Here is a 27,373-nt window from a genome sequence, read left to right on the forward strand (position 1 = left end):
TTGCCATTCCTAATTGTTCATTTTAAACAATTCAGAATCATGACCGCTGCTCATATTCTCCCAAATTACATCCTTTCTACCTTTTCCAGATAATATCCAGAGTCATTCTAAATTTGAGAGTTGTATGTCTAACAGGCAAAGAATGCAAAACAAACTTTTACTTCCCACCTGTTTTCCACACTAATTATCCAGATCCACAACCAAAAGCTATGGTGTGTAAAACGTGTCCGGGCATATTCAGTGAAAGGTTAATCCATCGAGAGTACCCACGTCACAACATCAACTGAAAGCATTACAAGAGAAAAGAAGCAACAATATTATTAACTTACAAAAATGCCATTAAGAATTAAAAACCCAAACAGCTTCAGAGTTCCTCCAATAGCCACTTTACTCAGTCCTGCTCATGCTGGAAAGAAGAAAAGATAATTAATAACCTCTGTTAATGCAGTCAATATCCCAAAGCAGGAAAAAGTTGTGGGTATGATGACTTTTTTCAGTACCCTTATATAGCACACTATCATCTAGAAGCACAATATCAAATGTATCTCCCTGGTTGCTTCAAAAATGTCCAGTAAATAGTCCACTAAGCACCTAGCTTGGTGGTTATTATCCAATTGGAAATGTTGTATATGTGCATATGCATGAACGAATACTCAAATACATATATTGTTTTAAATCGTAAGTATTAGATGGAGGTATCTTTCTGTCCTTGTACTCATTATTAACACTCTTAAGAAAAGACTACCGAGTTGGAGCTACCAGTCACTGATATTAATCAATAATCTTTGATCTCTCTTTGCTCTCTTTTCTCATTCTCTAGAACTGATCTATGAAGAAAACACTTCATCATGGAATTATTCAATTTGTCATAGAATCTGTTTGATAATTTACTTTTCTCTGTTCTCTCTTTTATTTTCATCTTTGTTTACTTAATCTGAGAACCATATTGTGCTCATTAATTACACCAGAAAACCTGTTTTTCTTCTTTATTCCTTGGTGGTATGACCAATATTTATTATTTGTGGGTGGCTCAGTTTCCTATGAGGATTATTTAAGGGTTTCCACAGCGTAGATCTAAGGTGTTCAGATCACATGATGATTGTTTTGCGGAGTTATATTTGTGTGGAAAAATCATTCAAGGGAAACATAACTGGCTCATTCCTATGTGGGATTTTTTCTTTCTTTTCTTTTCTTTTCTTTTTTTTCTTTTTTTGAATCTGGAGATATCAGAACAAGGAGACAATCTTCCTGATTGAATCTAGAAGCATTTCCGGAATATATAACAAACCTGTCTTCATTCCCTGGTTTGCATGGACTTAATCTGTTCACAGCAGTATTACCATCTGTAATTACTGATAACAGCGGGCAGTAAGGTCAGTTGCTATTTGTGGGTGTGTTCCCTTGTTTCACTTTTACTAGTGGTCACATATTGGTGAATAATGAGTAGTGATGACAGCCACACCAGGATTCTTCAGGAATTTATTCTAATTCAAGTCAAGAAGAAATGATTTAAGCACTCATAATTTAACAAATAGATAGGGCACTACATAACAGAATGGCAAAATAGGATTCATGGATATGGCACTCTATGACTCCATATAGTTGTGACAAGGATTAGAAGACGAAGATGGTGATGATGATTCTAATTCAAGTGGAGGTGTAGAGAACTTGAATATACAGCATCTATTACACCATTGTATGAATTGAACTATGTAGAATGGCCAAAATCTGTAAGATTGTTTGTAGTGTTAGTTCCAGGCAAGAAAGAGGAAAAACAAGAGAGGAAACAGATTGGTGGGGTGTGGTTCAGTGAGTGCCACACCCAGTGTGAGTGGATAATCCTGTTCTAACAAGAATATGTAAAATACAACAGTATACAAGGGCTGTAATATACATGATGCAAAAGAAAGATAAAATTACAATATTAACCCCCATCTTTCTACACTCCCCCTCAAACCAATGCTGGAGCAGAAGCATCAGTTTGTCCATAACTGAAGGACAAAAAAAGACATGGGGAAGAGTGATGTGGCCCACAATGAGGAGATCTCTGATGAAGTGGCAATCCACTTCATTGCACTTATATTGTTAGCAAAGAGAAGAATGGGAGACAAGTGAACAGGTTAGAGGAAATCTTCATTGCACTTTATAGTTAGCAAAGAGAAAAATAGGAGCTGAGTGATCAATGGCAAGATCATGAAGTAAGGTCTTAGGTCAAATAATTTCACTACAGACAAAGGACATGACACGGTATTCAGCTTCAGTCGAAGACTTTGATACAGTCTGTTGCTTCTTGCATTTTCAAGAAACAAAAGAATCACCAAGGAAAATACACCAACCAGTAGTGTGACGCCTAATATCAAACCACCCTGCCCAGTCAGCATCAACATAAGCAGTCAACTAAGTGGAGGAAAAGGAGAAGAGCCCACGAGACAAGGTTCCCCTGACATATCTAATGATACAAAGAACTGCTAAAAAGTGAGGCTGCTGAGGTGCAAGAAGAAACTGACTATCAAAACTTCGTAGGATATGTCTGAACGGGTCATGGTGAGATAGATAAGACTGCAGACAAGCTTCAACCTATTTGGAGTCAGTAAGATTGGCCATTGAGCTACATATAAATTGACCAAGACAGACATGCATATTTAATCAGCTTGCACATTTTAAACGTTAGCATGTATTTTAAACCAAAGTCTACATGAAAAGAAAACATGCAGCTAGAACATTAACTCCAAACTTCTTGTTTCAAGTCTCTTAACATATAACAAATGGTACAACTAATTCATCCATTATCCATATTAACCTTACCTGAGAAGCAGTAGCCACAGAAATTTTAGGTGCTACCAACTTTGGTGGAGAATTTTCATATTTAAGAGAACACTCATTATATGCTGATCCAAGACCCACACCAGCACCAAATGCTATAGATGCCCAGCGTGTGACAGGACTCCCTGGTTTGAGAAGCAATGATAAATTGATTAGCTCACCATGAAAATACCTATAATAGCAGACTCATGTGATTTTAAAATCAAATAATAAACACATAAGTAGGATGCCATAATAAAATGTTTTATGTTCTGGAATGTTAAATTGTAATCGGCCAAAGTATAACTGCTATTACTAAATCCAGCATTTATGATTCAAATTTAAGAACACTAAATTTCTTTCTTAGGATAATATAAAGCAGCAATACTGAATTAAATTTGATGTTGATGCAAAAGAGCAAATAATATAACTGATTTTGCTTCTTAAACCAGAAAGTACACAAATAAAATTAGTTGTCTGAGTTAACATTGCCTGCAACCAATGTTGCAGAACAACTCAGCGACTCCAAATGATTATTGAGCATGCCAGTGTGGTGACCTTGAATAGAGACACGCTGGCAAACCTCCCCACCTATTTCCTTTCAACCTTTAGAATCCCTTCTAAGGTAGCAAGGTGCTTAGAGAAGTATATGAGAGATTTCCCATGGGACCCAGGAGAGGAAGGGAAGAATCACTTGATCAAGTGGGAGTAGGTTAGTAAATCCAAGGAACAAGGGGGTTTGGGAATTGGGAACACAGCTTTACTAGGTAAGTGGCTTTGGAGGTTTCCCTTTGAGGGCAACAGAATGTGGCACAAAGTGATTGAGAGTATTCATGGGGTGGCTGGAAATGGCTGGGATGCAAAAGTTTCCCCTAATAGGTCTTCAGCTTCTCCTTGGAAAGCAATTCGTGAAATCTACCCTACTTTCCTCAATTCCATCCGGTTTGATGTGGGACAAGGTAATAGAATTCTGTTTCGGGAAGATCTATGGGTAGGGGAAACCCCACTAAAAGACCAATTCCCTTATCTCTTTGCGCTATCTAACCTTATGGGGGAAGCTATATCCATGTTGGGATCACCATGTCCAACTGGTGTGAATTGGAATTTGGGCTTTAGAAGGGGACTAAGGGAGAATGAGTGTGAATCCTTAATCCGTTTGTTGGATCTCTTAGGGCAGATCCACTTGGACCCTTCGTTGGAAGACTCTGGGTTCTCCAGACGGCCTCTTTTCTTGCTCCTCTTTCTTCTAAGTACTTGTTTCCCCCAACCCCCTAGGTGGGATTTTCCCTGTGAAAGAAATTTGATGCAACCCTATTCCCCCGAAGATCCAAGCTTTCTGCTAGGAAGTATTCCTTGGTAAGGTAAACACTTGTGATATGCTGCAGAAAAGAAGACCATATATTTGCCTTTCTCCTCATGTGTGTTCACTGTGTAAGGAAAGTGGTGAGGCCCTTTCTCATTTAATGATATCTTGTTCTTTTGTGCATCGAATTTGGGAATTCTTTGGTACTCTATTTGGCTGCAGGTGGGTTCCCCCTCAAGATATGGCATGACTTTTCAACCATGATTTCTTGAGACAGAAAGAAAAGAGGGATGGTAATGTGGAAAGCAACAAAGGCAGCAATTTGCTGGGTAACATGGGAAGAGAGGAACAACAGAAATTTCTTGGAAAAAAGTAGAACAATAGAGAAAGTAATTGATAGTATCAAGGTGAAAGTAGCTCATTGGGTAAAACCCTTGGACTGCTTTCAAGTTTTTTCAGTCGTAGATATTCTAAGAACTGGTCAGAAGTAGCACAATCTTCAAGAGTAAGAGATAAAGTAAAGTTGGAGTGGAAACCATGTTGAGGGCCCGCAAATAGGATCTCGTCACGGGTCGGTCCACGAGGAAAACCTCCTGTTTTCCCTTGTTCCTCCCTGCTCTTGATGAACCTATCTTGGCACCTTGGTGATTTGTTCAAGAGATCACCAACTTTCTTAACTCACTTCTTGACTGAATATTCGATGCCTTCACTCAATAATAGTGTCTCCTTAAATAGGAGATTACAAGAGTCCTACTCCTAGGGGGACTCCTTGCTGAATAGGGAGACCTCCTGCTCTATCTTGATAAGATAAGACTGATAGGATACGATAAGTCTCTCTTAATCCTAATCTGATAAGATAAGATAATCTAATCTACTAATCTTAATAAAATAAGAACAAGCAAGATAGTCTAATCTAATCTGCCGAATGGATAAGACTAGTGCCGCCGAATTGGGTAGGATGAGAACATTGGATCACTACTACTGCTGGCGGCGGCGATGATATTTCTTCTCGAGGAACGCGTCCATATCATCACTCCCCTCCTAGACTAAGAGCTTGTCCTCAAGCTCGAACTCCGGATACGTGGCTTGGAACTCGGTCAAGGGAATCCATGTGGCTTCGGCTGATGGTAGGCTGTCCTAGTCCACCAAAACTTCAAGAATACCTCGATTGATACGAGAGCGGATGAAAGCCCTAGGCTGGGGAACAAATTTGCCTTCTTTCAAGGGTGGCAAGGAGGGGACTTGGTCCGGAGGAACACCCATAAATGGTTTGAGCAAGGAGATGTAAAAAACATCATGAATCCGGCTGTTCTCGATCGTGCGGTTTACCACCTCCGTCTGTCCGTCGATCTGTGGATGATATGCTGAGGAGAAGGCCAGGGTGGTGCCATGTAGCCGAAATAACTCCTTCCAGAAGGCACTAGTGAAAACCGGGTCCCTGTCGTTGACAATGGATTCCGGTAACCCATGTAAGCGGAAAACATGCGTAAAGAAGGCGAGGGCAACTGAAGTGGCACTGTACGGGTGTGATAGAGGAATGAAGTGGGCATATTTAGAGAAGCGATCCACTACCACGAACAGAACTGATTTACCGCCTACCTTGGGTAGCCCCTCGATGAAGTCCATGGATATGTCAGCCCAGATCTGTGTCGGGATCGAAAGGGGCTGAAGGAGGCCTGTCGGGTTCAGGTTTTCCCATTTATGTTGTTGGCACGTGGAGCAATTTTGGACAAAATCCCGAATAGAAGTCTTCATACCTTGCCAATGGAAATCAGCCCGGACGTGGTGCAGCGTTTTCTGAATGCCCTCATGGGTGGAGTTATGGATGCTAGAGACGATGGCGGGAATCAACGGGGAGTCTGGCGGAAGATGTACCCGGCCTTTATATAGTACCAACCCGTCATGAAGGGACCAATTGGAGTCGGCGGCGCTGGACTGAATCTTCTGTACAAGGAGCGACCATTCCGGAGATTGTGGCATTGCCTTCTTGATGTCGTCTAACAGAGAGATCCGGGGTTGGGAAATTCCACACAGAGACATCGCGTCTAGACAAAGCATCAGCTGCGCGATTTGAGGTTCCCGCCTTGTATTCCACCCGGAAATCGAACCCGAGCAGTTTGCTAACCCAATGCTGCTGAGGGGAAGTGGTGAGTCATTGCTCCAACAGGTACTTGAGGCTGTAGTGATCGGTTTTGATGACGAATGACCGCCCCCACAAGTACGGCCTCCAGTGTTGGACGGCTCTAGCTAGGCCGATTAGTTCGCGCTCATAGGCTAGAAGTTTCAAGTGTCAGTCAGGCAACTTGCGGCTGAAGAAGGCAATCGGGTGTCCTTGCTACTGTAATATGGCCCCGATACCCACTCTAGAGGCATCGCACTCAACTATAAATTCGAGAGTGAAATTTGGTAATTGCAGAACTGGGGTGGAGGCCAGGGCATCTCTTAATGTCAAAAAAGTTGCATCGGTTGCGTCCTCCCACCGGAAGAAATTTTTCTTTAACAGGTTGGTTAATGGGGCAGCCAACAATCCATAATTCTGCACAAATTTGCGATAGTAACCTGTTAACCCCAGGAACCCGCGTAAGGCCTTGGCGGATTGAGGCTTGGGCCATTCCTTGATAGCTTGAATTTTGGAACTGTCAACCGTCACACCTTGCCCGTGGATGACATGGCCTAGATAAAGAACCTGCCGCTCCCCGAAGGAACACTTGGACCGTTTTAGGAGTTTGTGTAGTTTGTGTTGGACCGGTCGTCTATCCGTTGATTTCGAAAAAACTGCTCGCACCGGTACAGCCAGCCCAAGGGGTCTCCGTTTCCGTTGTACGACGGGAATTCTAACCTGTTTGTACTTGGGGATGACTGCGGCCCCCTGGTTGACGAACTGCTGTTCACCGGAAGACTCCGGCAGATCTGGTCGGCAGCCGCTAGTGGCTGTCACCCCTTCTGTGTTCCTCTCTTTGCTAGAAAGGAATAACTCCATCAGACGCCGTAGCTCCCTGACTTCGTCCTTGATCTCATGTACTTCTGAACTGGTCTCCACGAGCTGGTGCTCAAGATCATGGACCCTGGATGGCAGCTGCTCCAGATCTCCCATGACACCTTGCTCTGATACCAAGTTGTTGAGGGCCCGCGAATGGGATCTCGTCACGGGTCGGTCCACGGGGAAAACCTCCTGTTTTCCCTTGTTCCTCCTTGCTCTTGATGAACCTATCTTGGCGCCTTGGTGATTTGTTCAAGAGATCACCAACTCTCCTAACTCACTTCTTGACTGAATATTTGATGCCTTCATTCAATAATAATGTCTCCTTAAATAGGAGATTACAAGAGTCCTACTCCTATGGGGACTCCTTGCTGAATAGAGAGACCTCCTGCTCTATCTTGATAAGACAAGACTGATAGGATAAGATAAGTCTCTTAATCCTAATCTGATAAGATAAGATAATCTAATCTACTAATCTTAATAAGATAAGATAAGGACAAGCAAGATGGTCTAATCTAATCTGCCGAATGGATAAGACTGTTGCCACCGAATTGGGTAGGATGAGAACATTGGATCACTGCTGCTGCTGGCGGCGGTCGGGTCCCTGCTGCTGCTGGCGGCGGTCGGGTCCCTGCTGCTGCTGGCGGCGATGATATTTCTTCCCGAGGAACACGTCCATATCAAACCACTTGAAGGCAATAGAGTAAAGCTGAATTTTGATGGGTGCTAATATGGAAATCCAGGCATCTCAGGAATAGGAGGAGTATTAAGAAACTCTGACAGGAGGATATTGGGTATGTTCTCAGGACCGATTGGCAACGAAAACTCGCTAAGACTGAATTATTGGTATTACTACAAGGGTTAAAGCTAGCCAAACAACTAGGATGCAGACATGTTGAAGTGGAAAGGGACTCAAAAGTAGTAATTTCATGGGCAACAAATAGCAGCCACACCCCATGGGCGTTTAAACTTGTGATTGGGGAAGTGGAGAAGATCGCAAAGGAGGTTGAAGCTGAATTTAAATGGGTCCGAAGAAGTGCAAATGGGCTAGCTGATGGATTAGCAAAACAGGGGGCATTGAGATAGCAATTATTTTGGGCTACACTGTAATGAGGGGTGAATAGACTGATTAAAGGGGATCAACAGTCCCATCATCAAGTTGTATAAAATGCTTACAATCTGAATTTTAATAAAATGCATATTTACTGATCAAAAAAAAAAAGGTTAGGACCATATATCCAGTCTACCCCTCCCAAGACCCCAGATAGCTGGGATCAACATTGGGTAATGACCTTTGGTTCTCTTCCCTCTCAAGGAACCAGCCTAGCATAGACAAGGTTCAGGCAAGCAACATGTACAGGCAGTCCTTACTAAATAAGCAACTGAAAGGTTTAGCAGCAGATTGAAGCAAGCAAGACCAGGTATAACCAAGCAATAAGCAAGGGCTAAAGTTATGTTTGAGGTTGAAGACTGTGCAGGCAGTCCTTTCTAGAAACCATTACCTAATTGGGATGTACAGCAAGCATAGTACACACAAGGATGGACCTTGCAAGATTGCTGAAAGATCAACTAAAATTCCCCACCCACATCAAAACTTGGAATATCTTCAATGTGAAGCACCTTTATTCCACATTGAGATGATTCTTCTAAAGATGAAGGTAGTGGGAACTAGACGCAAGTTTCTATCATCTACAGAGACTGATGTAAGCAATCTCATTAATGGATAAAGAAACATCAAGAATCAACCCTAGAAGGGCTGGTCTCATAAACAGTATTTGAGAAGTGCAAGGCACAAGAAAAAGACATGGGCCTTTTAGCACCTGAGGCACAAAGTACATGCCTTTTCAAAGAAAGGTGCAAATTTTTGAAAAAAAAATCATATAATCAAAAAACAGTAATACATAAAAATAAAAAGTTGAGTTAAAAAAAATCAAATTGTGTAGGAAGACAAGAAGTAATGGTGGCATATTGGGATGTGCAGTTGACGACATGGAGAAGACCTCTAAAGATCGAAGCAAAGAAGTTCCTCTTCAAAAGCTTCAGGGTGATGGGGAAGATGGCTTAACGATTAGAGAGATGAAAATGGCCATGGTATTCCTGGTAGAGGGAGAGGTGATTGCTTGGTTCAAGACTTTCATTGGGAATGCTCTTCAAGTGAGCTGGAAGCTGGAATGTAAAGAATCAACAGAGGAAAATGGTATGAGGTATTTGGCAGAAAGAAGAAAGAATGCTAAAGGTAGGTATTTAGGGCTTACGGAATACTTTGGAGAAGGAGAAAAGCAAATAGTGTGCTTTCCTGAAGGAAAATTTGTGACTGGTTGCGAAGAGGTCTCATGTGCCTTGAATGATTTCATTGTCTGGAGGGAAGGTTTGCAAGGTATTAGAATGCAATCTGAAGAGAAGACACAGGAGGCTGGTAAAGAACCTGTAGAGAGGAAGAAGTTGCAGCCAAAAGAAGTAGCAGGGATGCTGGTTATGGGACAAGAGGTGAAGGACTGTAGAATGGTCTTCAATGAAACCAAGACTGACTGGGAGAAAAAATTTATTGTAACTTCCATAGTTCCACCAACTGATTGAAAGAGAGTTGCTGATTAGCTGTTAAGGAGTTTAAAGTTAGAACTGTACTATCATTTTATCTCCCTTCAAGAAGTGTTAAGGCCCTTTTAGAGCTAGCAGGGGAGGAGATTGAGCTCCATGCTGCGTGCTTTCAAATGGCTCTATGCACTGTGACTGTCTCAAAATGAACACCTTTGTCTAACTCCAAAGATTTGAAGTTAGATGCTTTTTTTGAGCTCCATGCTGTGTGCTTTCACCTTTGGACTTTAGAAGTGTTTGGTTCCATGGCATCTCTGTGCTAGGCTCTATTAGTTTTTTTTTTTTTTTTTTTTTTTTTTTGAAGATCCTCTTTCAGCTGCAATTTGTTTAAGTAATGTAAGCCCTTAAGATTAAGGTGCTCACAGATGGTGTATTCTATTCTGTTTGGCTGGTGGCAGCCATTGAAGCTTCCTTGTGGAGAGAGATGAGAAGATAGAAGAAGATTGGTTTCTGTGGAAACCCCACAACTACCCTTCATATTATTTTTGAGACCATTTTACCCTCTTCTTCATTGAGCCTCTAACACTGTCTTCCTATGGAGAACCAACAATGGAGTTGGAGAGACAGGCAAACGCTTCTTCACCATTATGAGAGTTCTCTTTATTGTTAGATGGAATGCTACTTGCTGCTTGATCTGTTGTTTGGCTATCACGTCAAACAACAGCAATCGAAAGAGTGTTCTAAAAACAGCAATGGAGAGAAAATGGTAACTCTTCCTTTCAGAACAATGAGAAGCAACTTCTTCCACATGCCTAGGGTTAGAAATTAGTAACTAGTTCCTTTTTTTGATAAATCTAGTAACTAGTTCCTTTAAAGGGATTGTTCATCTCATATGGGTGGTAGATTTGCGGACTTCACCATAACGTTGGAACAAAGAATAAGCAAGAAAGATGCTTCTGAGACACTGCTATTCATAGTTTTCAAGGCACCAAGGCAAGGCTAGGCGACAGGGGGGCGCCTTGTCACCTAGGCAATGGATTTTTTTAAGTAAAATCATATATCCTAGGGTAGTTCCCTAGGTTCCATAACTATCTTTCCTTGATAATTATTCATAATTTTCATAAGAACAAAGGAAAGAAAATTCAAAAAATATAGGGGCTGAACCCCTACTTTTGTTATAGGAAAGAAGAAAAGAAAAGGTGGAAGAAGAAGATGTGGAAGAAAAAAAAATGTGTTGATTAGACAAAATTTTAAGCTCTTCCCTTGCTTATTGGTTCAGGTTTTGAAATTTTTTAGGGTTCAATCAAGGATCAAAATTTCGATACGATACGCCCCGTATCGGGTGTATTGTATTGTATCTTTGGGGTCCCGATACCTGTTTACAGGTGTTTTCGAGGACCCATTTTTTAAATAATATATATTTAAAAATGAAATTGAAAACCAAAGAAATAAAAGAAATAAGGGGAGTATCGTTATAAGTACAGTCTTACAGAATACAGATACACCTATGCCAATACACAGAGGTGTATCGATACTTTGAACCATGGGTTCAATACAACAGTTAGCAATTTTTGCGTTGATTAAACCCTAACAAAATAAGAAAATAATAAAAATAAATTAGTATATAAACACATAAAATGAATATTCTAGTTTAATAATATCTAGTTTATAATTATAATGTCAAGAAATTAAAAATATAAAAGTATTTTAAAACCTAGTGCACAAAACTGCTTGGTGACTGGGCAAGGCGATCCTCCAAGGGCACCCGCCTAGGCGTCGCTTTGACAACTATGCTGCTACCACCCAACAAAGGAATTACAGATAAACAAAAAGCTCAAATATGGTACAATTTTAGAGCCACAAAGACACTTCTCACTCACTAAAGGCCCCATAATGTACAACTATGCCCTTTCGAACACCTGGAAAGTTAAGGCTATGTTTGGATAGACTTTAGGTACTTTCATACTTTTGAAAGTACAAAAGTACAAAAGTACAAAAGACATTATACCACATTTGTTTTAAGTGCTTTCTACTTTTGAGTTCATACTTTTATAAAGGAGGGGGGATGGGCTACCTCCCATTGTATAGCCCTTCAAAAGATATCAAAAAAGAAAAAAGAAAAACACCAAAAGCGCAAAATAGGCTTTTCATACTTTGTGATTTTGGCTCAAATGTACGTTTGGCTTCATGTGAAGCAATGTCACCATAGTTTTCAAGGCACCAAGGCGGGACTAGGCGACAGGGGGCCTTGTTGCTTAGAAGATGGATTTTTTTAAGTAAAACCATATATCCTAGTGTAGTTCCCTATGTTCCATAACCATCTTTCCTTAATAATTATCTCTAATTTTCATAAGAGAAGTACAAATTTCATGGTTAAGTCTAGACAATCAACATTTTATGAGAAGAAAAAGAACAAAGGAAAGAAACTTCTAAAAAAAAAATATAGGGGTTGAACCCCTACTTTTGTTATGGGAAAAGAAGAAAAGAAAAGGTAGAAGAAGAAGAGGATGTGGAAGAAGAAAATGTGTTGATTAGACAAAATTTTAAGTTCTTCCCTTGTTTATTGGTTCAGGTTTTGAAATCTTTGAGGATTCAATTAAGGATCGAAATTTCGATACAATATGCCCCGTATCGGGTGTATTGTATTGTACCTTTGGCGCCCCGATGCACATGTTTACAGATGTTTTCGAGAACCCATTTTTTAATATATATTTAAAAATGAAATTGAAAACCAAAGAAATAAAAAATAGGGGGGGTATCGTTACAAATACCAATACACCTATGCCGATACATAGAGGTGTATCAAAACTTTGAACCATGGGTTCAATACAGTAGTTAGCAATTTTTGTGTTGATTAAACCCTAGCAAATAAGAAAATAATAAAAATAAATTAGTATCTAAACACATAAAATGAGTATTCTAGTTTAATAACGTCTATTTTATAATTATAATGTCAACAAATTAAAAATATAAAAGTATTTTATAACACAGTGCACAAAACTGCTTAACGACTAGGCAAGGCGAGCCTCCAAGGGCACCTTGTCGCCTAGGCATCACCTTGACAACTATGAATGTCACATGTAATTGTTATGTGACTGCCACATGTCACCATTGTACATATGATTATCACCTGGCAACCAAGTCTATTCCAGGCCATACAAGTGTCACTATTACATGACTGCCATGTGGCATCCATTATACATGTGTCATTGACACATGACACTGTATGTGATTACCACATGTCACTATTATACATGTCTTTTTTTCATGAATTCACTATTATACATGTGTCACTAACACATTATTTTCTAATTGTCATGTGTCACACATCATACACATGTGCCAATAACAAGTGTCATTTTTTGGCTGCCACACGTCACATAACATCACAAGTTAACACATCACTGTTATGTGACTACCACGTGGTACTATTACCGTCATTGACACATTATTTTTTGACTACTCCGTGTCACATGCATGTGTCACTGACATGTCATTATTTTCTGATTGCCATGTGTTGCATACATGTATAACTGGCGCATGTCATTATTTTCTAACTATCACATGTGACATAACGGCACAAATTGACACATATCACCATTATGTGACTACCATGTGTCACTATTGTACATGTGTCAATGACACATGCCATTATTTTATGGCTGCCATGTATCTCATAATGACATGAGTTGGCATGTGTGGCCATTACGTGACTACCACGTGTCAATATTATACTTGTGTCATTATTTTTTTACCACCACGTGTCACATAACAGCACAAGTTGACATGTGTCACCATTATGTGACTACCACATGTCACTATTATACATGTGGTAGTCACATGTCACTTGCATGTATTTACTATTATGCCTTTGCCAAACGATAAATGGTGCTTTTATTTTGAAAAGCATACCTTACAAAATTTTTTATCTAAACGGATTTTAAAGTAAAAGTACCGAAACAAAAGTATTATATGTACTTTGTACTTTGACACTTTTAAAAGTATGTAAAAGTCTATCCAAACATAGCCTTAGTCTTTTACTTTCATTTCTCAATCTTTAGTTTAATCTACATTTGATATTTTAATCAATTTATGCTTTCATCAATAGGGAGGCACACACTTTGTATCTGATGGCTCTGACGTCTAGCAACTCCAAAACTTCCTCTTACAAAGATAACCATAAACATCTCTTCCCCAATTCCATTCAAGGGATCCCAATTAACAAACAATAAGTTCATTAGATCATTCCCTGAAAGAATATCCATCAAGAGCGCTATTGAGCATGTACAATTTGTTCCATGGGTCCAGGAGATTTCCAAAGAAGATGGGCTTGCAATAATATCTGTTATCACCCCAAAGAAACAACTCAAATAAGGTAATTTAAGCAATGCTTTTTGTTGCTCAACTAATGCTCTTGGCGATGATGACGAGTTTGTTTTGAAGGAAATTGATGCACTATACGAGTAACGGTCGACAGCACAATTTCAAAAGTAGCAATTGTAACAATATTCCTTGGGAAGCCAATCCAATGAGAATAGAGCAGATTATCAAAGCAATTTGGAGTCCATTACAGCAAAGAAAGAAAAACAGGATGCTTGTAGCAATCGTTTTGTGGGGAGGCAATACAATGAGAACGTTGTTAGGAAAGTTCTACCTAGTTTGATAAGAGACAGACAGACAAACAGAGATAGATATAGAGAGAGAGAGAGAAAGGGGTGAGCTTTGTTTAACCTGCTAGTTTGCATCCAGAGTCCAAAGGTAGAGGAAGATGAACAATGAAAAAAGGGAATCTAAACATGGGCATTTTTGTAAATTTATCCTCACCGTAACACCAGTTTAACCAACTTCATCTTGAGTGTTGAATTCTGAAAGTATAGGGTACCTTGATGTAGCAAGCGAAATTTGAGGCCCATAAGTGTCACTACCCCCAAGGTACAGGAAACTCCCATCTATAATTTTCCATTATTTTATTATCTAAAAAAATCACCGACTATGGATTACTCAAAAAAAAAAAAAATTTTTTTTGAAAAGGTCAGGTAATTTATTAAAATAAGAACCAGTACAAAGGAGCCTAAGCCATTAGAGGCTGCCTAGAGCCACCACAAATTACAGATACAACCAGTTCTGAGATCTAAACAACAGACTCAAATTCTGATTTTTAAACAACTCCGATGCCGACACCCAGGACAGAAGTTTACCCACAGCTATCTGTACCATTTCCTCCGAAGATTTAGCTTTGCCCTGAAAAATTCTGTTATTTCTTTCAATCCAGATAGTCCAAAGCACAGCAGCCGGGATAGTCTTCCAAACCAAGATACCTTTCTTGCTGAGACCCTCAATCTGCCAACACCAACAGCAGATCCTTCACAGAAATTGGCATTACCCAGCTGATTTCCAAAGCTTGGAGAAAATGCCTCCAAATATAATTCGAGACTAGGCAATGTAATGCCAGATGTTCAGTAGTTTCTACTACCCCACCACATAAGCCACATGACATATCCGAAATCTGAATGCCACGTTTCACTAGATTAACTTTGGATAGACATTTATTTAAAGCTATTGTCCAGAGCAAAAACTTCACTTTAGAAGGACTGAATGAGCTCCAAATCTGCCTAGCCGAAAAGTTTTCCTGACCTGAACTTATCAACTTACTGGACATAGACTTAACAGAAAACATGCCATCAGCTTCCCATTTCCATCTCCAAGCATCCTCCATGTTTGGGTCAATCCTCTGGTTCTGGAGCAGGCCCAACAGAATTGCATACTCCTCAATTTCCCAGTCAAAGGGGCGCCTCCTACAAGTTAGGTTCCAACTGAAAGAGTTACCATCCACATTGAAATTCTCAGCCACCGAGGAGTCCTGATTTACAGAAATTTTATACAAGAGAGGAAAGGCATCTTTCAAACACACTTCAGAACACCAAGAGTCTTTCCAAAATTTGATTCTTTCCCCATTTCCCAAGTTGTAACCGATTCCTTCCTCAAATAAACTAGTGTTCTTCATTATACCTGTCCAAATGGAACTTATCCCTCTTGAAATAGGAGAATTGGATCTCCAATCAGCCCAGTCCACTCCATATTTGTCCACAATCAGCTTTCTCCACTAAGCATTTCTTTCATTTGCAAATCTCCAAAGCCATTTACACAGGAGGGCAAAATTGAATTTCTTCAATTTTCTTATTCCCAACCCTCCAACTTCCTTAGGAAGACACACTTGATCCCAGTTTACAACATGAACCTTCTTCTCCTCCTCCCAACCTCTCCAAAGAAAGTTTTTCTGTAGTTGCTCCACTCTATTAGCCACTTTGGAAGAAATAGGAAATAGGGAGAGGTAGTAAGTAGGTAAATTAGAAAGAGTACTCTTAATCAAAATCACTCTCCCCCCAAAAGAAAGGTATTTAGCTTTCCAGGAAGCCAATTTCTTCTCCATTCTTTCAACCACTGGATTCCAAATCTGAGAGGAAGTATATTTAGCTCCCAGAGGGAGCCCCAAGTACTTAACCGAAAGATGGGTAGTCTGACAAGCCATAACTTCTGCACAAACTTCTAGATTTGTAACAAGACCTACAGGGATAATCTGAGATTTACTCAAATTAACCTTAAGGCCAGACACCACCTCAAACCAACTCAAAATTCCAAGCACCACCTCCAGTTGATTAGGAGAAGTATCAACAAAGCATAAGGTGTCATCAACAAATTGAAGAATATTGACTTTTTCTTTCCCCGGAGCAATTGCAAAGCCCTCCCAAAGCCCATTCTCAGCAGCCTTCTTGCTAAAGAGAGATAAAATTTCCATGACACGAATGAAGAGTAGGGGAGAGAGAGATGGTCACCTTGCCTCAAACCTCTTGAACTTTCAAAAAACCCCGTCGTTTGCTCGTTAATTAAGATGGAGAACTTAGGAGTCTTAATACAAACTCTGATCCAGTTTCTCCAAAGCTGCCCGAAATTCATTTTCTCCAAAACCAGATCCAAGCAGTGCCAGTTAACATGATCATAAGCTTTTTCAATATCCAGTTTACACAGAACACCTGGGGTCCCCTCTCTTCTTCTGGACTCCAACAGTTCATTAGCAATGAGAACAGAGTCAACCATCTGTCCACCCGGGACAAAAGCACTTTGGTTACAAGAGATAACACTGTCTAACACACACTTCAATCTTTCAACCAAAACCTTAGCCAAGATTTTGTAGAAACTGTGCAAGAGACTAATGGGCCTGAAGTCCTTTATATTGACAACCCCCTCAATTTTTGGAATAAGAGTGACGAAAGTTGCATTTAGATTTCTCTGAAAGGAGGCATTAGTGTGAAATGCCTGAAACACCTGCATCAGATCACTCCTCACAATATCCCAACATTTTAAATAGAATAGATTAGAGAACCCATCAGGACCCGGTGATTTATCATTTTCTAGCTTCTTTACTGCACCCTTAATTTCCTCTTCTGAGAATGGTCTCTCTAACCAGATTTTCTGCTCTTCATTTAACTTATTAAATTGGAGCTCGGAGGGAAAAGGTCTCTGAACCCACTTCTCTTTATAAAGGTTCTTATAGAAAGAAGTAGCTACAGATTTGACTTCAGAACTAGACTCACCACACCTGTCCTCCCACACCAGCTTGCTGATTGAAGAGAACCTAGCACGAGCATTTGCCATTTTGTGAAAGAACTTTGTATTTTTATCCCCCTCTTTAAGCCAAATGGATTTAGCTCTTTGTCTCCACTTCCTCTCTTCCTCAACTGCCATCTTATCATATCTGATTTTTGCAATTGACCTCTTAAGTCTCAGATCTTCAGACAACGGACCCACCTCTTCAGCTCTATCAATCTCTACAATGGTGCTCAACAAAGCCTTCTTATCAATAACCCACTTCATATTCTTCTCCTTACTCCAAATTTTTAGTTTACCCTTGACAGCCTTTAATTTTGATGCCATAACAAAAGAACTAGAGCCCTCCACTTGCAACTCATTCCATACAGCTGATTAAGGGGATAAGACTTTCCTCCTCAAACCAAGCATTTTTAAACTTAAACAGGGATTTGACTGTCTCACGGAGACCACAAACAAGCTGAATAGGGCTATGGTTGGACATTGGTCTAGGAAGGGTAAGCTGTCTGAAATCAGGAAAGAATTCATCCCAGTTTGAAGAAACCAAGAATCTGTCCAGCCTAACCAGGGTCAGAACAGATTGGTTATTGGTCCAAGTGAATCTATTACCCTGAATTGGGACGTCCATTAATTCCATACTGTTTATGAAGTCAGCAAACATGTTCATCGAACCAGTTCTTCTACCCTCTGTATTCTTCTCATCCACTGAAATAGTTGCATTAAAATCACCCCCAATTACCCAAGGACAGTTCTGAGGGTCTCTCAAATCTGATAATTCCGCCCAAAAAGCCACCCGAAAGTTAGCATCAACAGGACCATAAACGTTTGTGACTTGAATAAGTTTTCCATCTTGTAGTTTCAGTCTCAGAGTGATTGAGAAATTACCAATTCTGCAAGAAACCAAAGAACAGAAAGTAGGGCCCCAAAGGCTCACAATTCCACCAGCACTCCCCAAGGCAGACAAGGCCTTCCATCTGACCTGACCCTCCCCCCCAAACACTTCGAATTGTAGCAGCATCAACCCACTCCAGCTTAGTTTCTTGGAGCAAGACAATCTTAGATTTCGATTGCTTCAAAGAATCACATACCATCCTCCTCCTCCTTCCCGACCCCAGTCCTCTAACATTCCAGGAAAGAATTTTCACTTCCATAAGAAAAACTAAAGAAAAGGACCCACACTTCACATCTTCGTAGACCCCCTTGCAGCCCCTTCACTGCTCCCCGCCTTATCATTCAGACCCCAAGTTAATCTCATCATTTCTCTGCTTCTCTTTGTTTTTAATCCCCCTTTTTATGCGGCCAATTTTCCCCTCTCCATAAGCACTCTTTGTTCAATTCCTTCCAAAAAAATAAAAAGTGCAGCTTGTGATTCATGATATCATCCAATGGAAGGGGGAAATGTTATGACTCATGACCCACCATGTTGCTAGAAGCGGCCTCGGTACATCTAGGACCCTTCTCTCACTCTTGCCAGCCTAGCTCCCAAACCTTTTATACTAGGACTTGCATCCACTAGTGTGACTTGCGACCTTTTGTTTTGTGTTTTCTTATCTCCCTTTTCTTTCTTGTTTTTCTTTTAGGTTGTCATTGCTGCTATTGGTGTCTTTATCTTGTTATTAGGTTTTTTTTCTGTTCTTTGCTTCTTTCAATGAAAACTACCCTTTCCTACCCCCCCCAAAATAAATAAATAAAGCCATTTCCCAAGACCACTGCATAACTAATGATACACCCAGTCACTTTGAAGAAGCATTAAGGGTCCAATTGCTCGCCTGCCAGTGTCTCATGGACACTAAGGAAATTAGACCTGTTAGTATCATGTTGCCAGCAGTCCAGTATAGTTAGCCATTTCTGACATCTCTCAATGAGTCAATTATTCAGCAGAGGGTAAATCTGACCAGATGTTGAGGTGAAACATATAATGGCATTAAGCCAACTATAGAGATATTTGGCATAGCTTCCATTTTAGCCACTGCCATTTCCAATAAAAGAGCATGGTAAAGCATGGTGTTATGGCATGGTATTTTGGAATAACCCCTAGGGAGCAACTATTGTGAAAAGAAAGAAAGGGGTAAATCAGTGGAAGAGGGGAGAGGAGGAAGGCTCTAAAGTGAAGGAAAAAGGAAGGTGTGGAGGGTCTCGTTCTACAATCGAGTTGATGAAGATCATTAGCTGGAATTTGAGGGGTCTAGGAAGTGCGAGAAAAAAGAGGGTGATAAAAGATCTGTTAAAGAAGGAAAGGCCCGACATTGTATTGATACAAGAAACCAAACTAGCTGATCTAGACAAAAAATGGATTAGAAGTGTGGAAAGCAAGAGATGTGAGTTGGTGCTCAACACCCTCTTGGGGAGCCTCTGGGGGGATAATTACTCTTTGGAGAGAGGATGTGGTAGAACCATTAGAGGAGCTGATAAGTACTTTTTTTGTATCACTAAAGTTCAGGATGGTGGAGGATGGTTTCATATGGGTGTCAACCAATGTGTATGGGCCAAATAATTATAGAGAGCGGAATGAACTATAGGAAGAACTCTATGGAATTCAAGGACTAGGGGAAGGCCCTTGGTGTTGGGGGAGATTTCAATGTAATAAAGTTTATAAATGAGTCAAATAATCCCCAACAATCTATCACAACCAGCATGAGGAGGTTCAATGAATTTATCAACAGTTGTAATTTGAAGGAGTTCCCTATGCTACAAGCTCACTTCACTTGGTCCAATTTCCAGGAGAATCCATCTTGTTCAAAACTGGATAGACTCCTCTCCAATGAAAGTTGGGAAGCACACTAGAGGGGTTTGGTGGCTAGAGCTCTGCCTAGAGTTACCTCGGATCATTGTCTCATAGAGCTAGGCCAAGAGACCTTTGGGCTTGAACCTAAACCCTTTAGGTTCGAGAACATGTGGTTGACACACCCGGACTTTATGCATAAGGTGAAGGAGTGGTGGAGAGAAGAGATTAGGGGGGTAAAGTGGAAAGGGGTTAGATTCCACAAGAAATTAAAAAGTCTGAGATCCAAAATAAGAGATTGAAACAAAGAGGAATTTGAGAGATTGGAAGAGTTAAAATCCATATTGACAGCCCAAATTGAGGATTTAGATTTAAAGGAACATCAAAGGACCATGAGTGCACAAGAAAGAGAATTGAGATGGAAGTTGAAGAATGATTTGGAAGAGATCCTATTGAGAGAAGAGATATCTTGGAGGCATAAATGGATCAAAGAAGGGTATGGGAATACCAAGTTCTTTCATGCTATGGCCCAATGGGACAAGGAGAAAAAATTTTGTGGCAAAGATTGAGATTGAAGGAGGAGAAATTGAGTCACAAGAGGAGATAGCCAATTGCTTTGTAACTCGCTTCAAATCCATTTTGAGTAGGCCGCTAGAGAGAAGGGTGAGAGTGGAAGATCTAGATTGGCCAGGTCTATCAGCCGTTGAGGTGGCTTGGTTGGAAAGAGACTTTGAAGAGGAAGAGATAAGACAAGTTGTTTTCTCTATGGACAGGTCAAAGTCTCCTGGACCAAATGATTTTACCATAGCTTTCTATCAAGAGTGTTGGAACATTATCAAGGAAGATTTGTTTGAGGTGTTTAGGGAGTTTGAAAACAACCATGTGATTAGTCACGGAGTTAATGCCACTTTCTTAGCTCTCATCCCAAAGAGATCAGATGCCAAACACCCTAAAGATTTCAGGCCGATTAGTTTGGTGACTAGCATCTATAAGATTTTGGCAAAAGTGCTTTCTTTAAGGATTAAAAAGATCCTTTTGTCTCTCATTACTCAAACCCAAGGAGCTTTTGTCCAAGATAGGCAAATTATAGATCAGATCCTTATAGCAGATGAATGTGTGGAGGAAATGAGGAGATCAGGCAATCAAGGTTTTATTTGTAAGTTGGACATTGAGAAGGCCTATGACTCAGTGGATTGGGATTTTCTATTAGAAGTGCTAAGAAAATGTGGATTTGGGGATAGATGGTGTAGGTGGGTGAGCGGATGCATAACATCTTGCCAGTTTTCAATTCTAGTTAATGGAGGGGTCAAGGATTTCTTCCCAGCATGTAGAGGGCTCAGGCAAGGAGATCCTCTTTCCCCCTTTTTGTTCACACTTGTGGCAGATGTGCTCAGTAGAATGATTTCTAAAGCAGATAGGGAAGGGCTAATAAGTGGTTGGAAGATAGGCAGGAATAATGTCACGGTGACTCATCTTCAATTCGTTGATGATATCATCATCTTTTGTAAAGGGGGAGACTTAGAGAGAGTGAGGAACCTAAAAGATCTTATTAAATCCTTTGAGTCTACTTCAAACCTAATGGTTAACTTTGACAAAAGTTGTATGGTGGGAATTAATTTGGAAGTTTGGGAGGTAGAGGCTATAGCAGGTTGTCTAGAGTGTTCCATGTTTGATTGGCCTTTAACTTACTTGGGTCTTCCGTTAGGAGCTAACCCAAAAGAAAGTCAGTTCTGGTATTCAATTGTGGAAAAGTTTGAAAAGAGGTTGGCTTCTTGGAAAAAAGTTACATTTCGATAGGGGTAGAGTGACCCTGATTAGGGTGACACTTGCTAATCTTCCGGTTTATTTTCTTTCTGTTTTCAAGATACCCTCAAGGGAAGCCAAGAAGCTAGAAAAAGGTGATGAGGGATTTCTTGTGGGAGCCAGGGGAAGAGAAGAATGATCATTTGATTAGGTGGGAGATAGTTAGCAGGAGTAAGGAAGAAAGGGGATTAGGATTGAAAAATCTAGTTCTTAAGAATGAAGCTCTACTAGGGAAGTGGCTTTGGAGATGGTCATTAGAGAGAGAGAGAGGTTGTGGCATAAGGTGGTGAATAGTATTCATGGTTGTTCACAGAACGGTTGGGATGCCAGGGTTTCTCGACAGGCGACTCTTACAACACCCTGGAAGGCCATTCACGGAATTCTTCCCCATTTTCTCAATCTGGTCAGGTATGATGTTAATTCTGTAAACAATGTTCTTTTTTGGGAAGACATTTTGGTGGGCAACCAACCTCTTAAAGACCTTTTTTCCCTCTCTTTACTCTCTTTCCCTTTATAAGGAAGAGCCTGTTTCCAGTCTTATTTCCTCCTCAGCTTCTTCTGTGGCCCTAAACTGGGATTTTGGTTTACGTAGAGGGTTACGTGATGATGAAAGTGCTTGTGTTTCAGAACTATTGTCTTCACTTGAGTCTATTTGTTTAGATCCCCTCAAACCTAACACAAGAATTTGGACCCCTAACCCAAAAGGTTTTTTCACTTGCTCCTCCTTCTTCAAGTCCCTTTGCTCCACTTCTGCACCTCATAACTTCCTAGTTAAAGAATTCTGGACTAGGCCCATTCCCCCAAAGATTGTTGCTTTTTGTTGGGATGTTTATTATGGTAAGATTAATACCTTTGAAAACCTACAAAAGCGGAGACCAAATTGGTGCATATCCCCTATTTGGTGTGTTCTTTGTAAATCTCAGAATGAAGACTGTCACCACTTACTGATCTCTTGCTCCTTTGCTACAGCTTTATGGAATTGGAGTCTTATGTTGTTTGAGTGTAGGTGGAACCTACCATCTGATACTAGCTTGTTGTTTAGTCCGTCTATCTTTGAATGGCACACAAAGAGAGGGAGAATTATGTGGAAGTGCATAAGAGCAGCTTTGTTATGGACAGTTTGGGAAGAAAGGAACACCAAAATCTTTTGTGAAAAAAAAAGGAGCTTCTCGGGAGTTAAAGAATGTATTCTGACAAGGGCAGTTCAGTTGTAGAAAACTCTAAAGCTCTTTAATGCATACTCTTTAGATGACCTATGGAGAATCTGGTTAGCAGTAGCTAATGCTTCTACCATGAAGGACAGACATGGGGTTGAATGGATGCCACCAAGGGAGGAGTTTATCAAGGTGAACTTTGATGGAAGTAGCCGAGGAAATCCAAGACCTTCAGGCATAGGAGGAGTGCTGAGAAACAAAGGTAGTAGCATTATATCTTTGTACTCAGGTCCTGCGGGTGTGGGAGACTCTTTAAGGGCCAAATTACTTGCTATTGTACAAGGAATCCAGCTTGCAAATCAGCTAGGCATAGAGCATCTGATCATTGAAGGGGATTCCCAGGTGATAGTGGGTTGGCTGAAGGATCCGGACACTATGATTTGGGGTTTTAGAGATCTTCTCAAAAAGGTTAAATGGTTAACAAGGAATATGACAATCAGAGTTTCAGTGGGTAGGCAGATCAGCAAACTCAATGGCTGATTCACTTGCAAAACAAGGGGTTCTCCGAGATACTTTATTTTGTGCTTCTGTGTAATTTCTTTTGTACTTATAATTCTATAACTAGATTTAAAGGAAATGTCGCATCTCGTGCCTTTCCATGGGTTGCATGTAACTCTTATTTGCTGGTTTAATAAATCTTACTCATTTACCAAAAGAAAAATTACTTCCTGGATAAACTCATTTATTAATAACTGTTTTATGTGTTTTCGTTTCCACTTTTCCTGAGGAAACTTCCAGTCACCAAGCGAAATAGGATGGATGTTGCAATACCCCCCCCCCCCTTGAAGCCTTCTTCAAAATGATGATTTCAGAATCAGTTCCCTTGTATGAAATCATCTCATCTGACCATTGCAATACTGATTTTGTGGATCAAGCATCAGCAAATGCAATGGCATGGCTACTTCATATTGATACAGTGGTGTCAACGTAAACAGAAGCCATGCCAAGCATCCTCTTAGTTCAGAAGAAACAAATAGAAGGCCTTCTATATCCTAAACACTCATCACACGTTTGCACTAAATTGCATAATGGGAAAAAAAAAAAAAGGCCAAGTTAACAGGGGAAAAACTATCTTTTCAATTCCAGCCTCCCAGATTGCATATAACTGCATAAATTGTATATGGATAATAAAATTAATGTATTTGTCTTCAGAAACAGTATAATGGATCCAGAACAGCTTGTTGGAAAATTTGCATGTTAATCATAAGGAGAAATCTTCAATAATTCATAAGGGAATATAAAATGTGTTTCGTATTATAAGAAACTGATAATAACCCCATATTCACTAGAACCAACACGTTGATAAACTCTCACTCTCAAAGTCTGATTACAATGATAAACCATTGGAAGGGCTATTATATAAAACCAAATTTCATCATAAACCGAATGGGAAAAAAATGTAAATAAATAGCCAAACAAGTATAATCATCGTATATATGAAACCTAGAGGATAAACAACATGAATCCATATGCAGAAACATCAAACACTACAGAATCTATATCCTAAAAAAATATTTCAGTTACTGAATTCTTGAAATGTAAGATTTCAAAGAAAGGATAAGAGGGAATAAAAGGAAAGAATAGGGAACTCACTGAAGAAAAGAAGGCCACCAAAAGCTCCAGCCAAGGAAGAATAGAAAAACCGACGGAGAGTTAGATCGAGGCAAGCATCCCATTTCGCGTTTAAGTCGAACTGTGGAGGAATTTGCTTGTTTTCCGCCATCGGAAGCCCGAACCTCACTTCTATGCTTATTTCGCACTTCTAGGTCTAAAGGCGGAGGCTGCCAAGTTTGTGATAGTTAAATGAATCCAGTGACAGCAACTCGAGAGGGTCCAACCCGGTCCCGGACCGGTCCGGTCCGAACGTTTACACACACAGACAAACTATAGGTTGCCCTCAACCAAAAACGCCAGGCTTTTTATTTTTTTGGGTTGGGCCTGCGCCCATCTCCCAGGTAGATCAAGTTGGCCCTAACTAAAGCCCGAACCCCAGCCATGTTAACAGTTCGAAAAAGATCTTTATTACATCTTTATACTATATTATATAGTGGTATAGGCCATATGCCACGTCAGCATCCCTCTCTTATTCTTTCACTGTAGTCCCATTCCATCTCTCTCATATTTCTAATCACTTAGCTAACCCCCCTCTTAAAATTTTTCCCAATCTATCTTTTTCACCTAAAATTCCTCCTAAAACACCTCTTATCTATAGTTCTATACTAGCGAGGATTTGTGTTTATATTTTAATGTCTTAATTTTTAAATAATTAATAATTATTTATATATTTTTAATCATTTTTTACAATACAAAAATAACAATAATTAATTTCAGTTAGATTAATAATCTAATCTCTAATAAGTAACTTTGTTTTGGTATTTAGAGATATTTACCACAATAATGAGCCCCTCTCCAAAGATAACTTTGTTTTGGTATTTACATACCTACTAAAAATAAATTTATAACAAATACAATAAATTAAATTTTAAAAAATTTAAATAACAATAGCTTAATCTCTAATAACTATTGAAAATTTGTATTAAATAACAAATTAAAAATATATTTATACATAATTATTGAAAATATATTTATCACAAAAATACAATAAATAATTACTAAAAGTACAATAAATACTAATTTTAGTATATATAAATATATAATAGATATAGATAAGCATTTTTTGTTATTAATCAATATTAATTTTTGTAAAAAATATTCTCTAGAATTATTAATTGATATAAGGGAAACAGTGTTTTTATTATAAGTACAATAATAATTGTAATTATTATTCTATTTTTAATATATATTAGTATTTAAATTATTTATATTTCCATGTCAAATTTTATTAAATATGTAATAATTAATTTTCAGCCTTAATAATTATTTTAAATTTGTTACATGACTTTGTTATTTAATCTATTTTTTATTATTTAAATAAGATTTAAAATATTATTTAGTTATTAAATTTTTTATATTTAAAAAACTTAGTTATCGAAATAATTTTATTATTTAATTTTTATAATATTAATAATTTACTAGATTGAATAATCCATAAAATAATAATTTATACTCTTATTACACAATTTTGTTATTAATTTTGTAAAATATAAAATTATTACTAATTTGAATATTATGAAATCTATTATAATTATTTTTCTACTTTTTAATTAGTTTTTTTTTTAATTTATAACATAATTTCATTATTTTAAACAGTAAAAATTTAGTTATGCTAAATATTTTTGTTATTTAAAATCGTTAATTATTTAAATATTTTATTAATATTTCAAATATTTAAATTCTTCTTTATTTTAAAGTTATTACATAATATGAAATGTTTTGTCATATAATTATTTAGATTTTAATATTTTATTATTTAAAATATTTAGTTAATTTTTTAATTATTTTTAAATATTTATTATTTAAATAGCATTTAATTTTTTATTTAAAATTTTAAAATATTTTATTAGATATCAAATTGAGTAACCCATAAATTTATAGTTTATATTGTTATTACATAATTTCATTAAAATTTGTCTAAATATATAAATTTATTAGTAATCATAATATTGTTAAATATATTATAATTATTTTTGTTTTTTTAATAAATATTTTAAAGTTATGGCATAATTTTGTTATGATATTTAAATATTTTTTAAATTTTTTAATTCAAACTTTCTTTAGATAGATATAGATGAGAAAGTGGGGGAGAGGATAAATGGGAATTAGGGATAATTTATGAGAGAATATTGGGTGTGTTTTTTTATCTATTGGTTGATTGTAAAAATGGCATTGGATAAAATAAAATAATTTTTTCAAAAAAAAGGAGGAAAAACATAGAACTCCTTGTCTTAGATTACATGCCCACTAAATCATCTAAAAACCAAAAATGTGGTTAAATTAATTTGGGTAGTTAAATTGATTCATGAAGTTTTTTTGATATTTTTAATAAGGGAAAATTCCTGATCAATACCTTATACTTTGGTTCGAGTGACAATTTGGTCCCCAAATTTTAAAATGTGACAATTCAGTACCTAAATTTTCAAAATGTGACAATCCAGTACCCGAACTTTCAAAATGTGGCAATCCAGTAGTTAACCAGTCCGTTAATCAGTCGTTAAGTGACATTTGAAAAGTAAAAAATGCCCTAAGAATGCCATCTAATTCTCTTTATCAACCATCCAAACATTGACAATAAAATGAATAGTCCTAAATTCTAGATTCTTCTAAACAGTCACCAACTTTTTGAATAAAAGAGGCTGGGATTTAGGACTATTCCGTTCTTTGTCAACATTTGGATGGTTGATAAAGAGAATTAGATGGCATTCGAAGAGCATTTTTTATTTTTCAAATGTCACTTAACAGCCGATTAATGGAATGATAATGGCAGGTACTAGATTGTCACATTTTGAAAG

General features: G+C 38.5%; 1 protein-coding gene across 1 annotated transcript; it reads right to left on the bottom strand.

Annotated features, from left to right (window-relative positions):
* Positions 1 to 24,742, bottom strand: LOC104588963 (MICOS complex subunit, putative (DUF543)). The gene is made up of 3 exons (XM_010247108.3): positions 24,558 to 24,742; positions 2,806 to 2,948; positions 1 to 406 (listed from the first exon to the last, which is right to left on the bottom strand). Exons 1-3 carry the CDS (start codon positions 24,685 to 24,687, stop codon positions 392 to 394), a joined length of 288 nt encoding a protein of 95 aa, XP_010245410.1. The 5' UTR covers positions 24,688 to 24,742; the 3' UTR covers positions 1 to 391.
* Between the last annotated feature and the right edge of the window lie 2,631 nt (positions 24,743 to 27,373).

This window comes from Nelumbo nucifera, chromosome 1, assembly GCF_055504915.1.
Source record: "Nelumbo nucifera cultivar China Antique chromosome 1, China Antique-T2T, whole genome shotgun sequence".
NCBI lineage: Eukaryota > Viridiplantae > Streptophyta > Magnoliopsida > Proteales > Nelumbonaceae > Nelumbo > Nelumbo nucifera.